General features: G+C 37.1%; 1 protein-coding gene across 1 annotated transcript; it reads right to left on the reverse strand.

Annotated features, from left to right (window-relative positions):
• Positions 1-3980: 3980 nt before the first annotated feature.
• Positions 3981-18820, reverse strand: LOC150102975 (actin, cytoplasmic-like). The gene is made up of 3 exons (XM_090397460.1): positions 18611-18820; positions 5862-6108; positions 3981-4498 (listed from the first exon to the last, which is right to left on the reverse strand). The coding sequence occupies exons 1-3, from the start codon at positions 18728-18730 to the stop codon at positions 3981-3983; spliced, it is 885 nt and encodes a 294-aa protein (XP_090253586.1). The 5' UTR covers positions 18731-18820.
• Positions 18821-19537: the final 717 nt, after the last annotated feature.

Below are 19537 nucleotides of genomic sequence, written 5' to 3' on the forward strand. Positions count from 1 at the left end.
AGAGCAGCTCCAATTAGACCTCGTCTTTCAAGGTAGATGGAGACGCGCAGTCTGTTGCCATGCGCAGTTTGACCTTCAATGTGGTGACCTACGGGATGGATGTCTACGTAAAAGCAGGCGGGGAGGGGGAGGGAAGAAGTGCACGATTTGCACAACTACGGCAGGTGGTCTAAAGTGACACTTACGGGTGGCTTTTTTTGTTGTTGTTACTGCCAGCTGATTATGGGTGTCGGATGGTTTGTGGATGCAAACTCGATTGACGGATCGTATTGGTACACTCAAGAGAATGACGAAGCTTGCTTTCAATAAAGTTTAACGAAAAATATGAAGAATGCGTTGGAATTAATCACGTGTTGCTGTCTGAAAAATGTGCAAAGAAATGCACTTTAAGGAATAGAAATCAAATTGGAACTTAGGGCTGGATTAATTCAGCCTGCCTGTTTTGCGGGAAGAAAATCTCCAATTTATGAGGGGAAAAGTGCTACTTCCTTCGGCACGAGACCTGCTCATTTAGCAATACGCCATTAAAAGTTCATAACGTCCTCAGTGACATCTAATATGTCAACAAACAGAAAAACTATAGTGTGCAAAGGAGAAGAGAACCGTATAGCTACGTAATATTTAGAGCCTCTGACACCACACCACCAAGGAGACTGTATTTTGTCAAGTCAGCAAAAATATTATCAACGTCTCTTTGTTTTCTAATAGTCCTGAGCTTTAAGGATTGAAACTCAGGACTTAACATCAAATTAGCAGGACTTGGCAGTTGCACAACTTCCCAGATCATCTATTTTCTTAAACTCTTCCCTTGCTAAGCCAGAAATAATTAAGCTTTGATTTATAATCGAGTTAAACTGAGCTCAATTACAATTATTTAAGCTTAATTATGTCATCATCAAATTCCTGCCATGTACCCTCAAGGGGTGTATAGGATATGATAGTACTACATGAAAAACTTATATCATCACTAACTTCCTATCTACAATTTTCCTCCAAATCAGTCTTATCTGTAAACACTACATTATCGGATCTTATATTTCTATCGTCTAAGCTTAATTATGTAACAAATAAAATGTGTTCAACGTATCTTAACAAAATCCAAACCATCTGTATGCAGGCTGAATCTGTTTGAGTCCCTAAAGCGATATTAAGGAAAAACATTTAAATCGATATTGGAGAAAGTTATTTCATGATTCAGCCTCTTAAGTACCCAGATGTAATTCTACCTGACTGAGCACGTATTTAGTTAATCTATTTCTCATTATAGAAGCTTCTAACCGATGTTTTATTGTGTTATTGGGTTCATAACTGTTGAAATGTGCGCTTTTACTGGAAGGATGCAGCTAAGTTTTCAAACCAGGAATCCTCTAATCCACTCCATTTATGTTCTTTTAAAATGTAACATGTTCGCTGTGGCCAAACTAAACCGCAAGGTTTTATCTGCGCCTCCGTAGTGTGTAGTCACGGAATTTCTCCCTACTTATTCACAGTTCATTACAAGGAAACGATACAATTCAACCACCCGTAAAAACTACAGAAATTATACTTTTCTGAATCGAAAAATAGTTTTGCGGTTCATTTTCCTCTGCCTTTTGCTTTAGCACATCGAAAAGATCAACATTAACGTGTGATGAACAAAATAGACATGGTTAATTAAGTTTAGACACAGCTAACTTCAGAGGGGGTTTAATTTTATGTCAATCCAGCCTCGAATGTTTGAATAAACTGGAAACTACTCCATAGAAAATACATACTTTAAGTAGCTTCAGACTTGGAAATAAAGTGGGGGGATCTCACAGCGGATGGTGTGAATCATGGACCTCTTAAAGAGGTCCTGAAACATCCACGCAGCAAGAGAGTTCGAACCTACAGCTTGTCTACTGGACACTATAAATTAGGCCTACATTACAGATTGTTCGCACCACGGAGAAAATGAAACCAAGACTGGAGAAGGAAGTGAAGGGGAAATTCCTTCATGTAACAAAAGTGAATAATGCTGATAAAAACACAATCATCACATGGAAACGATTCGAGCCTTCGTGTGCTTCTCCCGTTGAATTAACCAGATAAACACAGCGTAGCTTATAACGGGAAATGAAAGTGATAGGAATAACTGAAGAGTGTAGGATGACACCCACAGGAAGTAGAATACAAAATAACAGTTTCGATTTTACATCTAATTCGGAAACTGTGGGAGTGTCGATTATAGATCAATCTTGAGATATCTCTTAAACTGCCTTTTCACGAAATCCGTACATTTATGCAAATGAACTCAAAGTCTAGCAGCAGTCATTATCCAAACATGTTAAGAGCTACTGAAGTGTCAGTTGTGGAGCTTGTAAGTTAAAAGTACATTTAAAGGAAGGGCTTCTATAAATTTCCTCATCCCAAAGAATTAACTTGCGCGAAAAAGAAGAAAAAAAAAAACGGTTACTCCTAAAATGGATCTACCAATTCAGAACAGAGGACTTTTTCTCTTGATACACCATGAGCGAGTTTCCATGGTTTGACCAACATTGCAATGGTCTATATCTTTGCTCAAAAACCACGAGGTGCTGTAAAGTCCGTTGACGTAGGATAAAAGCATACGACAGTGGGGGGGGGGGAAGAGTAGCTTTCTACTGTTAGATACCAATATGTCATCAAAACGGACAGTAATAATGCAACACTTCAGCTGGCAGATTATATGTAATGTATCTAGAATGATCGTTCTAACCATTTTTTTTGTCATTAACTGAAATCGTGGTACCCGTATGTGAACATTAAGATACAAAGTTGATAACTAATCATTAAGCCCCTAAATTAACTGAGTTCTTGTTAACTTCCTGCTGCGTGCACCTGCTACTTGACAGTGGGAGCTGCTGTTCATTGATGAGTTGCACGTGGAGTACTTCTAGCAAGACATCATTACAGCGAAAAAGACAAGAACAATCTCCACTTATATTTCTGCACTCACAACAATGTGATCCAACACCAGCAGTGTTACATCAGTTTTGTTATTTCGGGTCAAGTAAGATCCTCTTGAAAGTGATCGTGTAGAAAGATGACGGCGCAGCACAGCTTAATCGCGAGTTGTACTTTATTTTTTAAATTATAACATAAGTCACCGTGAAACATTTCTTATTATCTGTAGCTTGCATCATCTCCCTACCACCAATTTCCGTTCCAGTGAACAAGTTTTAAGAATTCGTTTCGATTTCGAGTGGAGAGGGAGGAGAAGGAAACACGATTTGAAGAACCGCAAATTACATCAAGGAATAAAACTGAAAGCGCACATACTCTGACGTCATAACAGGTAGGTGAAAGAAATTGGCCAATTTGTTCTTTCGAAGAACTGAGATTCATAAAAAGAAGGGGAAAAAAAACTTCACAGTCACGTGCACTGTCTGGTTTCCATGGGAATGAGCCCCACCCAGCTATTACAAGCAACTCCGAGCCTGAGGCAACCCAGCTGTCTAGGTGCCACAAGCTATGACTCAGAGCGAGCGGGAGAGAATGTAGCTTGTTTTGTGTGACCTCCACTGTCACCCTCGATTTTTATGTCTTTTGTTTTCTTTGACAACCCGCGAGCTTCGTGTCACGTTCCATCTGACTCCTGAAAGTTGAGTGTTTCTGAAAAAATAAAATAAAAAATAAGCAGTTGTTTTTCCCCGCTAAGGGGCTACTACACTTCCTATTAGAAACCGATCCGAGATAATTAACACGGGTCGAAATCTGAAGAAAACCCAACTAAAGATTTTAGAGTATGTTGGCGAACATCTCTCAAAGCATCTCAATAAGTGCGAGGTGGTTGGCTGCTGTAGAATCGTATTGCTAATTACAATGAATCTTATATAACAGGAAATTAAAGTATTTATTAGTCTGTTGAGTAAACACAGCCAGAAGTGAGGAACTGATGGAAAACACTATTAAATGGTCGATCCTCACGACACGACAGCAAGCGAGTCGAATCATAATGAGTCTGGAAAAATTAACAGAATTTAGAAACACTTCTTATGGACTATGGTTGGCCCGAGTTCGAAGAATTCAGCTTTGGTGATCCACATCCTTCTGAAAGTTGTCAGAGAAGCCAAAATAGATCCGCCGATCCAAACTGCGTATTTTCTTTCGGCTGGAGCGATGACCTTCACCTTAAGGGTTGGCGGGGCGAGAGCAACCATTTCTTTGTGGAGACGTTCTGTGAACCCGGGAAGCATGGTGTTACCTCCCGAGACGACCGTGTTAATATATAGTTCTTTACGGATGTCAACATCGCACTTCATGATGGAATTGACGATCGTCTCGTGGACTCCGCAAGCTTCAATTCCCGCCATGGATGGTTGAAACATCACCTCTGGACAACGGAATCTTTCTGTGCCGACGGCGATTACTTGTCCATCGGGAAGGTAGTAGAGTTCGTTCACCGCAGGAGAGTTGAGTGTTTGCTGCAGCTCGTCGTTGTAGCTGTCAGCTACATAGCACAGTTTTTCTTTAATGTCGCGGGCAATTTCACGTTCAGCTGTGAAGGAAAACAAAGTGCTTGAAATCAACAGTTAAAGGGATATCGTAAACAGGAATAGAGTTTTCTTGGCTACGTTTGATGATCGGAACGAAGCAATTATTCGTGGAGAGAATTTTTATTTCTACAACGGTGTACCTATAGGAAACAAATAGGTAAGGAGTAGGAGTCAACTTTAAGAAAATACGATTACTTTATTATTACTAGTGACGTCTACAGGAGGCTTCTCTCAAACCCTGCTACGCTGTGGTGAGACTTCAGGAAAAATAAATACTAATTTTAGGTAAAAGCTTCCACCACTTACAAATGTATGAACCTTGCAATCCTTTATTATACTGGTGACATTTATTGCTAGTCAAGACGTTATGCGGCAAATAATTATTATACGGAGGTGGTCTTGTTTAGGATGACGTTGAAACAAATCTTAAAATCGAGTAATGTCCCGTCTAATCATTACGGTTAAGTTCGGTTAGTTTGTCATCTTTAAGGGGAAATGTGTGAATTGAGATTTTAATGACTCTCTGCAAAGAACCCCCCCCCCCCCGCCTCTACAGATGTTTCTGTAGAGGTGGGGGGAATGCTTGCCGCTGTTCGCTAACCACTCGAACTAACTGGCTGCAAATTATGGCCATTGGTGCGCAGATGCCATTGTACACATCTCCGATGGCTAATTCCTGTTAGTGCAAACGTAACAGCCACTTGTTTAAATCTGTTTTAGCATGCACTAACGACGTTAGGTTATTCAGGTGTACTACCTGCATAACTAATTTGTAGTCCATGTTCCGGATTCGAATAATTTGCTGTTGCAGTTCAGTACATGAGTAACATCATTACAATGACAGGACGAACAAACTCCTGTCTTTGTAACAGCTGGGGAACTGGGCATGTTTGCTGTCCCCTGTTTGCTAATTCATTCCGATGACACTGAACACCAAACAATATCTAATCGTTGAAGGTAGATGACTCACAAGTTCGCGGCAATTAAAGCAAAGTGAAAACTATTATGCCCTGCTTTTAGTTCATTATAGCTTTGGACTATTTGACAACACATGACAAGCTTCTGCGCCAAAGTACTTAGTCATACAACTTGTTTCAGTGAACAACACGAATTTCCTTTTGCCGACTAGTTAAAGGTAATTAATACATAGCAATATGGAATATATCTGATCAGATATTTGGCAAATCAGCTTACAGAAGACAATTTTAAAAGTGTGCATACGGATTAAAATTTATCTTAGATATTGCACTTAGTTAAATAACATAAGCAATCTTTCAAAAGGTTGTCATAACACGCTTCTTTTTTTAAAAATTAATTGTAATTTTTTTGCTTTTGCCAGAATTCATATTTATCACTAACACTAACCTGTAGTTGTGAAGTAACATCCTCTCTCTGTTAAAAGGCGAATTAAATATTCGGTTAGATTACGTCCTGCGTATTCCACCCGACAGATGGCGTGCTGCATTGCATAACCTTCGTATATTGGAACGGCATGGGTTACTCCATCTCCGGAATCTAGCACTATACCCGTTGTCTTGCCTACACTATACAACGCCAGAACAGCCTGAATTCCAACAAACATGGCCGGCGTCCGGAAATACTCGAACATTATCTGAAAAAGGGAATGAATTGCAAAACATCAGAGTGCGCAGTTTACACAAAGGGAAATAATTTAAGTCTGAAAGCAATCACCCTCTCTGTAAGTCCACTGGTTATTTATCTTAAATTTAATCTCCAATAAATAGATGGCAACGAAGTTTAGAATGTGGAGCATGCTTTCGCTGTGAACGATGAGTGTGCATGGCGGCATTAACCAAAATAGCAGTCAAAAGATACGATCACCCACTACCGTAATAACATGCCCGATTACATGGTACTTTGGCAAAGAACATATAACGGAAAAGACGTTGTAGGAAACTAAAGAAAAGATGACAGTAGACTGATTGACTAGAATCATGCAATTTTAACGGAGACAGAAATTAAGCCTTGCATTGCCATACGATGGGAGGAGATAAGATAGACAATAAATGTATTGATAAAAAAAAAACCCATTAAGAGCAAACACACACACAGAAAGAGAGAGATTGCTTTCCTATTATATTAACGAAGCTATTAAGGAGAAAACATGGGGAAAAAGCGATACTGACTGAGGGGCATTAAACTGTTCATTCGATATCTGCAATTGCCTCTTGGTCCAATTTCCCTTGCTACACGATCAAAGCAAATATTTCTTTTACATTTGAACTTTTATGATTTTCGTCATCTTGCGCGCGAGCACATACACCAATACAAAGACAAAAATCCATATGCTAATATGGTGACCCATTTTCGTTTAACTTGGATCCTAACTTCTAAAAGGCACGAAATCAAACTCTCAAGAATGATCCCAAACATCCCGTTTGGAAACAGACACAAAGCTGTTTTATGTCATTTGTTTCCATAGAAACCAGTGACGATTGATATGAACATCGATCAAGTAGATCAACTTGAAATGTCTCTATCCGATCACTCGAGATACAAATGCATCTTGAACCATCGTACAAATCACGAACATTGGAGTCATCACTAGGCCCTTGCTCCCCCCTAATAAGATGCGTCAAAAACATTAGTAAACATGATTCACCATCACATAAATGCTTATTTTTATTCCACAGTTAGGGAGTAAAGGATTACCACGCAAACTTGTCATCTGGAAGTACTCGTTGAAATAACCTGATGTGTTTTGTAAGTATTACTAGGTTAGAATTTTTTTTAAAAAAAATGCTAAATAGTGGCTTAAAAGAAATGAAAAAAAAATCGCCTTATACAGGGTGGGCAATAAGTTATTATTGTCCAGTCATTATTGAAGGGATTTAAAATGTGGATAACTTTTTTGATCATTAATTTTTTCATTTTTTTCGGATATTCTAAGGAAAGTTTGGGAAATTTATTACGAACCAAAATAATGCATTCATTATTACGGAAAGAACTACCATGAACTACCTAGTAAAACTTCAGTTTGATATAAACCAAAATAATCACCTGACGTTTCGGCCTTCATATCAAGATCATCAACTAGCGTAAACAAGTTTTATCAAGTCACAAGCTTAATATCTCCTAATAATTTGTAACCAAACAGAAAATAACAGGACTCTAGCTTTGTAGTGTGGGTTTTTTCCACCAGAGTAATTTGGTCAACCGTTAAAACTACTCATCTGACCTCTGGTGGAAAAAAACCCTTACTACCAAGCTAGGGTTCTGTTATTTTCTGTTCGGTTACAAATCATTAAGAGATATTAAGCGAGAGAAACATGCTCTCATATAAATTAGAACAAAACAACATGGGACTTGTTTCCATATTTTTTTTTTAATAATGAATTTCTATCACAGTGTAACTATGAAAGAAAGGTAACATCATGCAATTCTATTTTGGAAATGTGCATTCGTTTATTCTAATGCAAAGAGTGAATCGCGAAGATCCACAATTAATTGGCCATCATATTCTCCACATGTGACGGCTCCTGACTTTTTTCTGTGGGGTTAACTGAAGGAAAAGGAGTTATGTATACAAGTCCAGACTTTCCAATAGCTGAAGAACATTCTTGAAGAAATTAGGGCATTGCAGCCAGAAACATTAACAGATGTTTTTGGAAAGGGCCCGTCTTTTTTGAGGCCGAAAATGGAAGGCATTTATGTAATGTGATTTTTCATAAATAAAAATCTCCAGGTCCTGTAGTTCATTTCAACAAAAAATAAAAAATAAAAAGAATTAATAAATAAAAAAGTTATTAAATGTTTAAACCCCTTTGTGACTTGTGGACCCCGCTGTTCAAATCTGAAAGAAAAGAACGTCGAACTTAGACATTAAAACTGTGGAGTACAGAAAAGAGCAAAAGCATCGATGCAGCTGAAACCAGAAGTTTGCAGAAAATTATATCGGAAGGCAGAACTAGAAGTTCTGTATTATCTGTTGCTGAGATACTTGACGTCTTGAAGCTGGCCAGGGTGTCTCTAACAGACTTCGGGGAGAAACTAGTAGGAAGTAGGCTATGCAAGGTTGTAGTAAGTAAGCCATGATTACTCTGATAGAAACAATAAAAGAAGTTTGCAGTGTACGAGATACAAAAATTAAGATTTTGTTTAGAAGCTCATTTTACACTCCGAACTTGCTGCCAAGTGAGTTTGTAGAACCTGCAATGCACGGAAGAAATCTCATATCCATCCTATTCCTAAATGGGGGTGATAGAAGTCAACCAAACTACTCACCAACTGCCATCACTTCAGTCCTCTCCAAAATAATGCAGAAAGTCTTCAATAGCCAACTCTTCACGAATTCCACTTCAATATCCACAACGGACTTCCTAGCTTACATCACCCACCATTGGACACATGCTGTGAAAAGGTTCGGAGAAACTTTCCTTCGCCCACATGTGGCATCGTGGCCTACTTAAATTGCCATCCTTTGGTCTTCTTGCCGCTCTCAGTAATTGGGTAGTCAGCTTTCTCTCTGGTCGTTCTCAGCGAGTCATGGTAGATGGCTCATTCTCTACGAGTTTCACTGTCAATGCCAGAGTGTCCCAAGGCTCTGTCCTCTCACCTAATATCTTTTTTGTTCATAAATGCCCTACTCGCAATCACCACTAATCCTATCCACAGCTCTACAGATGAAAGTACTCTCTAGACATCCTACCCATTTGACAAACCATGCAGTACTCGGACAGCCCAGGCTACAAGTTCATCCAACTAGTGTCTTCTACAACACTCATCTACATACTATTCTTCAATAAGACGAGGACAGCCTTGTGTTCAATGCTACCAAAACAGTCTTGCCTTTTCTCTCATAAAAGAGAAATTAGCTCGCCAACCATAACCTTAAAGTAACATTAAAATCGCCAGACAAGATCTGGTGATTTTGTTATTGTCCACCTCTGATCTCTAGAACAGCCTTCCTCATGAAGTATTCCTAAATAATACAACGAGCAACTCTTAAACAAAAAAAAAAACTTCAGTCCTCATCTGCACCCACACGCAGCACTAATATGCTTATAGGTCTCGTAACCTCTCGTGTATGGGATAAATATTAACAAAAATAATCTGATACTAGGGTATTAAACAAATTAATCAACTCTAAAATGTGATAACTGAAAATACAGAAAACACTCGACGAAAATACAAATACAAATGAAAAACTCGATGAAAATACAAATGCACTCGACGAAACAATTGAAAATACTGAAAACAAAATCAAAAACACTCGATGTCACTGATATGGATGTAAAAAGAAATATCTTTAAATAATATTTCAGTAAATGAGAAAGAGAGGAGAGTAGTGTGGTAGCCACTAATAACCAGATCAAGATAAGATAAGGAATCGTGACGTGTATGTGTGTTATTATAGAACCAAACACACATCGCGTGGTGTGTTTGGTTCGCGTACATTGTGGGTGCATTTTTAAATTACCAATCGTGACTTTATGTGTTTGGAAATTTCTGGAGACCATATGTCTTTATGTGATATCACATGGCGTTTTGGTTTGGCTATGCAATTGTGGGCGATGTTTTTGTGATAAGATATCTTGGAATTTTCCCAGGGTGACACACGTCCGTCATTGTCGTCAAGTTTTGTGTTTGGTTGTCTATAGATGACTGTACTAATTTGCCGATACATTTTGGGGTATTTCTTTCCTGTTAAAAGGTGCGAATTCTTAGAGTAGAGTCGTGATGGCGGCCGTGTTTAGGATTTTCTGAATAATTTAATTATATGCTGGTGTCCCGCAAACACACACTTTTTTCCCATAGCTCACATATTTTATTCTATATTCTATAGACTATTGGAATTCTTTCTAGAAATTCTAATGATAATTTAAATTACTTACAGTCTTTCCAGAATGGTTCTTCTAAATACGAATATTCGAAAAAAAAGATATTTCAAAATAGTTGAATTATATATCCACAGCAAAACACAAACATGCACACAGAACAATGTTTCTGTAAATAACCAGAAAATCTAGTTTGACTACATCCTTTCGATTACCAGCCGTTTGGTTCTGTTCATTAATTCCTTCCCACAGTTCTCATGCTATGCTTTTCCCAACCTATCTGCCGCAGTGACATCATATTGTTGACCTTACTAGCGATTTCCTGTTTGTGGAATTCTGGTAGATTTGTTATTAAGACTCGTAATTTTTTTCTCTCTATTTTATTTTAAAATCAGTTAACTACATTTTTCTACCCAGAATAACTGAGCAATAAATAAATAATTGTATGTGAATTTTTCCCCGACAGTGTTTATAATTTCATTAGCCTTTCTTGAAGATTAGTCTTAGTTTTCGGTCCTCTTTCAGTTCCCACTGTGACTAAATGAATTTAGCATTTACGTGAGTTTTACAGTAGACGCAACAATTTTCCATTAACTCAACATGTCTATTCCTGACTAAGATTCCGACAAATTTGCATCTCTAGAAGGGTTTGTGAATTATTTTCCCACACTGTTAATTTTCATTAGACTTGTTTGTAGATAACTGAGCGACTCATATCCGGTCATTTGTTTTCAATATGCTCTGAAGGAGGACAGGAACATTAGTCAGACAATTGTAAATAAATAATCCCTTCCTTTCATAGACATATCGCGGTATCTTCAAAGGTAAAATTTTCCCAGGCTTGTGCATTACTCATGATTACTGATGTGACTAAATGTTTTCGAGGTGATAGATGAATTGTTTACATTAGTATTGGGTACCAAAGGTTTGCAATTTGACCTCATATGATCGATGAGGCCTACGTTATTCAATGTCACGTGTTTCGTTATTGGTTTTCCATTGGTTCTGATTTTTTATAAATAGACTAATGGGCTCATTGCTTCCCATTGTCTTTCAAGTATTTGGAATATTTGTATGCATTCAGAAGTTTGTAGTTCCAAAATGAGTTTTTCTGGAGAAAATGTAAGTTAATTTTTTGTCATTTTTATGGCAATGTCATTAGAAAATATTAACATTAGTTGAATTTTTTTAGTGACTAAATTAGTCAATTTTGTCTATAAGGTTATAAGGTGGTTTTTGTAATTGAAAATTAAAAATCATGTTCATGATTTTCAATCTGTGTTTGTTGTCTTAAGTGAAACCCATAAGTCATTATACACATACACACACATAGTCATACCCCGACTTAGGCTATCCCGACACATGCATACAGAGTTATGCGGTTTCTTATATGTACGTATGCGCATCCCACTTAACGCCTCGCCACTAGTTCTACCTTTCCGGTGCCAGCTGCATTCGCCAGTGTCACACATGCTGTGAACAAGCACTGACGTGTTTCGCGCAGTCTCCACTCACACACGATTTTTATAGTCTGCAACCCTTGCGATTGTTTAATGTTATGTTTCGTGATAAAAATTTTATCGCAGAAAAAATAATAATGTCGTCCAAAAGAAGCAAGTCCGATTCTTCTACAGCTAGCAAGAAAAGAAAAACATTGACTTTGGAAGCAAAATTCAACATTATTAAGGATTTTGAAGGTGGAATGAAAATTTGTGAGCTAGCAAAGAAGTTCGATCTACAAGGATCCACAGTAAGAACAATCATAAAAGCAAGGTTTACAGATTTTGGAGGACATAGATTCTGACGAGGAACGAATTACAGCTACAAGGCAAGGAATAAAAAAATCATTAGCTTGCTATGAAGAAATTTTGCATGACAAGAAAAAGACATTATGCCGTCAGACGACTCTATTAGATTTTATGAAAGCATCGACATCGAAATAACTTTCTTTTTTTTATGTACGAAAAACTACAATTATGATTATATTTCTTTAAAAAAAAAGGTGTTTTTGTAAAACTTTGGTCCCAATTGTATATTTGTATATATAAATTACATGCAAAATTATACCCCAATTAGGTGAATTCGACTTGCGCACTATTTGTTGGTCCCACCTATGACGTAACTTCGGGGTATGACTGTATATATATTTTTGTTATTGATTGGGAAAAGATATTGAGGTTGGTTATTTAGTAAAAATGTGTTAGTGAAAGCATATCGTAGTGTCAATATTGCAAAAACACATTATGATGAGTAACATTTATCTGAAATCTGGGAAGTATTTTTTTAATGTCTGTTTTTGAGGGCTGATGTTTTGTAAAATGTGTTAGTGAAATCATCGCATTGTGTCGAAATTGCAAAAGCACTTTATGATGAGTAACATTTATCTGAAATCTAGAAAATAATTTTTTTAATGTCTAAGTTTTTAATATATAAGTTTACAAGGTGGGTTTGCAATGGAATTAAAACATGTTCATAAAAATATGTCAAACAGTTTCGTGTTTAGTGAAATGTCCACGAGTCATTTTTTAATTATTTATTTAATTTTTTTTTGCTTGTTAAGGTTTTTGGGAAAGAGTTTGAGGGCTTATGTTTAGTAAAATTGTGTTAGTGAAAGGATCATGTGTCACAATTGCAAAATCACTTGTCGATGATTAACATCTATTTATAAAAGAGATTTCTGAATCTGGAATGTAATTTTTTTTTATAGCGATCATCAGTCATTCGGTTTGTTAGTGGCGGCATTGTGCATAATCATGCACCAGTTATTGTCGAAATTGATTTAACAGATTCATGTGTAAGTGAAAATGAACAACAGCACACAGGTCATGGCTTTAATCCACGTGTTTCTCTTGTTGATGTGGCTGGAAGCAGCCGTGACCCCCCCCCCCACACACACACACAATTATTACATTCTGAATGTGAAACTAAACGCTCTTCTATCACTACTGACCCCTCACTCTACAGGGATTTTTATACTGTTTCGGTGAGCCGATCACGTAATTCTATCAAATATCAAACTCGTCAATTGGAGTATGAAATTCGATTTCGTGATCTTGAACTTCTCCCACCTGTGTTTTTTTTCCAACCCTCTGTAGTGTTTGACCGATCTGTGATGCCTGCTATCTATTTTGACCCTTTAAACATCATATTTCTTGATAGTTTTTCCTACATTAGTGTCCCCTCTAAGGAAACTACACCCATGTTCTATCTCCAGAAGTTCGTAAGGGTTTCTTTGTTCATAAATTCTGGTTGGAAATATGATTTTTCAGGGATGACTCTGCGATAAAACAGAGAATCAGATGTGTGAAACTTATGAGGAAAGAAACCCTTAAGAACTTCTGGGAGATTGAAAATGGGTGGTAGCTTCCTTAGAGGGACACTAACGTACAAAAAACTATCAAGAAATACGATGCTTAATGGGTCATAATAGATAGCAAGCATCTTTGATCCGTCAAACACTACAAGGGGTTGGAAATTTTTGGAAAAAAGATATTCCAAAATAAAGTACCCCTCAAAACCACGAAAACTGCGTGCAATTACACGAATATTTTCGTATTTTGGTTTGACAGTTCGAAGGATCCTACCATCTTGTCCCCTTTTCTTGATATTCTTGGCAGAAAACAACTCATCTAGGAACTGACCCACACAGTATTCACCCCAGAATTCGCGTTCGTGACTACCAAAATCAACTATACATAATATTGGAACATGACGGTGATTTTTAGCAATAGTTTCTGTGTCAAAATAAATCATAGAAACCTGCTTATTTGAGACCTCCGATTTTTGCACAAAACACATCCGTGTGGGGTGTACTAATTTGCAGTGGCTGCAGAAATTTTCAGATGGACAGACGTGGCTTTTATCTGTAGAGAAAGTAGCCAAACACTGTCTGCAATGATGGAATTTTGAACAAATATTATTTTGTATGTGCAAATTCAGACATTCGTTGCTGTAGAAAAATCTATTGCACAACTCACACAAAAGAAGATTCCACACACTATGATTGGCGTTTGTGCGGCAGTGAATGCACATATTTTTACATCTATGCATTTACAATTTGAGAGATTGTTTGAATATTTACAAACAACTGAGGCAATAATAGTTATCCCCAAACAGAGCTGGCACACTACCCACGAAATCATAATGATCTCCGCGAAATAACAGACAGATCTGCTTACTTGCATTTGGTCCCCGAAATACCACAGAAAAATCAGAATCTGCAGAAAAAATTATGATTTGGTATTCCGGAGTAAAATGTTTTTGAAAGAGACCTGCTTCTGGAATACCACAAGAAGTGAACGGAACCCCTTCAATTTTGTGGAGAGTTAAAGCCCTCTTTGTTAGTATCTTTTTACGATCAAACCGCACTTGTCTGTATGTTGTAACATCATCAGTGTGTGAAGAAACACCAAGAACAAGTGCTCGGGCCATGCAAAGATTGTCTTTGTTGGTAATTTCTACAACAGCTCTTTTGTTTTTCAGAAATTCATCCAGGCTAAGCAGCGTTCTTCTTTTTACATTGGTTCTTCCACCACTATTGTTACAGATGTTATTCAGTATGACATTGATAGCAAGATCATTTGTCAAAAGAAACTCACGTTTCGATTGGGTGACAGCATAAATTGCATCAACTATCCTTTGGATAGTTAGTTCAGAAAGCAACATGAATGGTATGTTAACATTGCTTTCTAAAATTGATGCACTAACACCCAAACCGAACGTGAGAAAAAGTTCCTAAACTCGATAAATGCTGAATGATCTCATTAAGCATATCTCGAAACACTCCAAAAAACACTCTAGTGGGAGGAGTTCAAGATCATGAAATCGAATTTGATACTCTAATTGACGAGTTTGATATTTGATACAATTACGTGATCGGGCCACCAAAACAGTATAAAAATCCCTATAGAGTGAGGGGTCAGTAGTGGTAGAAGAGCTTTTAGTTTCACATTCAGAATGTAATAATTGTGTGTGTGGGGGGGGGGGGGTCACGGCTGCTTCCAGCCACATCAACAAGAGTAACACGTGGATTAACGCCATGAGCTGTGTTGTTGTTCATTTTCACTTACAGATGAATCTGTTAAATCAATTTCGACAATAACTGGTGCATGATTATGCACAATGCCGCCACTAACAAACCGAATGACTGATGATCGCTATAAAAAAAAATTACATTCCAGATTCAGAAATCTCTTTTATAAATAGATGTTAATCATCAAAAAGTGATTTTGCAATTGTGACACATGATCCTTTCACTAACACAATTTTACTAAACATAAGCCCTCAAACTCTTTCCCAAAAACCTTAACAAGCAAAAAAAAAATTAAATAAATAATTAAAAAATGACTCGTGGACATTTCACTAAACACGAAACTGTTTGACATATTTTTATGAACATGTTTTAATTCCATTGCAAACCCACCTTGTAAACTTATATATTAAAAACTTAGACATTGAAAAAAATTATTTTCTAGATTTCCGATAAATGTTACTCATCATAATGTGTTTTAGCAATTTCGACACTACAATATGCTTTCACTAACACATTTTTACTAAATAACCAACCTCAATATCTTTTCCCAATCAATAACAAAAATATATATAAACTTACGGGATTTCACTTAAGACAACAAAACAGATTGAAAATCATGAACATGATTTTTAATTTTCCATTACAAAAACCACCTTATAACCTTATAGACAAAATTCACTAATGTAGTCACTAAAAAAATGCAACTAATGTTAATATTTTCTAATGACATTGCCATAAAAATGACATAAAAAATTAACTTACATTTTCTCCAGAAAAACTCATTTTGGAACTACAAACTTCCGAATGCATACAGATATTCCAAATACTTGAAAGACAATGGGAAGCAATGAGCCCATTAGTCTATTTATAAAAAATCAGAACCAATGGAAAACCAATAACGAAACACGTGACATCGAATAACGTAGTCCTCATCGATCATATGAGGTCAAATTGCAAACCTTTGGTACCCAATACTAATGTAAACAATTCATCTATCACCTCGAAAACATTTAGTCACATCAGAAATCATGAGCAATGCACAAGCCTGGGAAAATTTTACCTTTGAAGATACCGCGATATGTCTATGAAAGGAAGGGATTATTTATTTACAATTGTCTGACTAATGTTCCTGTCCTCCTTCAGAGCATATTGAAAACAAATGACCAGATATGAGTCGCTCAGTTATCTACAAACAAGTCTAATGAAAATTAACAGTGTGGGAAAATAATTCACAAACCCTTCTAGAGATGCAAATTTGTCGGAATCTTAGTCAGGAATAGACATGTTGAGTTAATGGAAAATTGTTGCGTCTACTGTAAAACTCACGTGTATGCTAAAATCATTTAGTCACAGTGGGAATCGAAAGAGGACCGAAAACTAAGACTAATCTTCAAGAAAGGCTAATGAAAATATAAACACTGTGGGGGAAAATAATTCACATACAATTATTTATTTATTGCTCAGTTATTCTGGGTAGAAAAATGTAGTTAACTGATTTTAAAGTAAAATAGAGAGAAAAAAATTACGAGTCTTAATAACAAATCTACCAGAATTCCACAAACAGGAAATCGCTAGTAAGGTCAACAATATGATGTCACTGGGGACAGATAGGTTGTATAGGAATCAAACACACCACTGAAGCCATTGACAAATATACCCCCAGGGAAATTCCAAATATTCCAAACCCATGACGTCATCAGATGAACAACCAATCACGTCACGATTCCTTATCTTATCTTGATCTGGTTATTTGTGGCTACCATACTACTGAGGAGCTATCCGTTTAAGTGTTGCAGTTGTGTAAGTTCTTGAAATATGGCAAGCAAGGATGTAATGCAAACATACACAATTTTAATGGGTAAATTTTAAAATAGCGGAAAAGGCGAACGATGATGAGCAGAAATGTTCGGAGATCACATTGCGAAAACACAGTAACACACAAATTAATCTGAACAAGTTGAATTTTCGTCAAGCTTTTGGTTTGGTGTATGTTTCAGTGAATAATTTTGGTTTTCCTTTTAGTTCACTATTGTGGTTTGAGTGCTCCGTGTTTTAACTCTCTCTACTATGTTTATTAATAGGTACTGTGCGTTTTTAATAGTATAAACAAGTTGACATTGGTTGCATTTTATTCACGCTTTTCTCAATAATATATGTACTCTTTCTCAGCACACATTCATGACACAAAGACAAATTGTCAATGAGTGTGGTGTTCGTTTGGGTACTGCTAATGCGATTTTAAAGAGGTTTAGGAAGACAGGTACCTTTTCTCCTGACAGAAAAGGAAAAACTACACTTACTCCAGATCGTTTATTGTTAGTAAAAACAAAACGAATCCAAGATTGTTTGCTATAGACTTAAATAGAGACTTGCAGCTAGTGGGATTAATGTTTCTGACATGACAGTCCATCAAAGATTGTTGGAAGGGGGGGGGGGGACTGCCCACAGACCAAAAAAGAGAGAACTGTTGACAAAGGCAATGTAGAAAAGGATGCTCCAGTGGGCAGAAGTATAGACTGGACTGTTGAGAAGTGGAGGAAGGTCCTGTTCTCAAATGAGAGCCATTTCTGTATCCAAGGAGAGCAAGTACTCTATGTTCGCAAATCAGCGGCTGAGAAGACATCTCCCACCTACCTCCAACAAAGTCCTAAACACCCAAATAAATAGATGTTCTGGGATTGTTTAACACATGACGGTCCATCATGTGTTAAATCATTTGTTCTGTTTACGTGAGAGTGGTCCCACAGATCCAAAAAGACAAAAGAACTCATGTTTCAACAGAATCTCGCTCCATGGCACACTTCAAAAAAAAAGTGAAAGAGTTCCTGAAAAATCATAACAATCAATTGCTTTAGTGGCCAGGTAAGTCTCCTGATATTAACCAAATAGAAAATTTGTGGGCCATAGAGGAAAAAGATACTTGAAATATTAAATTGTGATACAGAGGATAACTTAATACAATCCATTATAAAAATATGGTTTCGAAATGTAGAAATAAGAAAAATGTGTTCTTCATTGGTAGAGTCCATGCCTAAGCGAATTAACTTGTTAGAAACAGCTTCTGTCCAGGAGCCTCAATACGGCGAAGTAACTACATCATATTCCTTAAAATCCAACGTTAAAAACACTATACCAGGCAAGGATAGCGTTGATCATTAGGTTTAATTGATAAAGTTGTGGTACGAAGTAATCTTTAGGAAAAAGGTCAGCAAAGAGTAAGTCTACATATTTTACTTTAGCTTTTAGCCAAGTTCGATAATTATTTAATGCATAATTGAACCTACCTCTGTCATCATTTCCCGGTTAGCCAAAGGATTTTGTGGGACTTCTGTTAACAGCACAGGATGCTCTGCGGGATCTGCTCTGAGCTCCTCGTAGAAGGTGTGCGACCAGATCTTTTCCATGTCATCCCAGTTGACCACAATGCCCTGTTCGATGGGATATGACAGACTAAGGATGCCGCGTCTAATCTGCGCTTCTTTCCCGACATAAGTATCTTTATAATTAATCCCGATGATGACAGGCTGCGAAATATAGAGAAGAACAACATTCGTGCTGAATATAAAAAAATAGAAAATTTCGCTGCAATGAGGCTTCTAAAACAAAAGGTTAATTCCGTTTTAATTATGAAGCAACTAACGCTATGCGTGCTGAATATTATCTGTCAACTGCGTGTGTGTTTTTTTTCGTTTGCAAGGGTGGGATGCAAAACCAACATTCCTGAAGACGATCTGAATTGTATGCTTCCGATGAAACCAGCTAAAGGGAATTCTCACTTTTCAATCAGGATTGAAACTCAGGTCTTAGAAAACCTCAGTTCAAGAAGAGGCCCGATCGCATACCTATCGTCAGTAAAATAAGTGTGACCTTCTTCCAACTGCGTCAAGGAACGCTGAACATCAAATGCCTTAATGCGGTCTGAGTTAACTGTTGAAAATAACGAAACGAATTATTAGTTCTGACACGGTTCATGTACGTGAAGAACTCACCAAACAGGTAAATTAAGTAAATAATTTACGTGTATGGTAATTTCATGTATATTAATAGTAAGTTCATATGCAAATAATGAATCCGAGTGGATAGGCATGCCTTTTTGAGATCTGTTGGGGGGTTTACAAATCAAAAGCCAGAAGACGAGGGAATTAGGGTGTTTTTTTTTTTTTTTTTTTTTAAGTCTGATTGGTCCTGTCAAAGTTTTGTAGTCAAAATTT

Source organism: Typopeltis vanoorti, chromosome 9 (genome assembly GCF_054136105.1).
Source record: "Typopeltis vanoorti isolate ZY-2024b chromosome 9, IOZ_Tvanoo_1.0, whole genome shotgun sequence".
In the NCBI taxonomy this organism is placed as follows: Eukaryota; Metazoa; Arthropoda; class Arachnida; order Uropygi; family Thelyphonidae; genus Typopeltis; species Typopeltis vanoorti.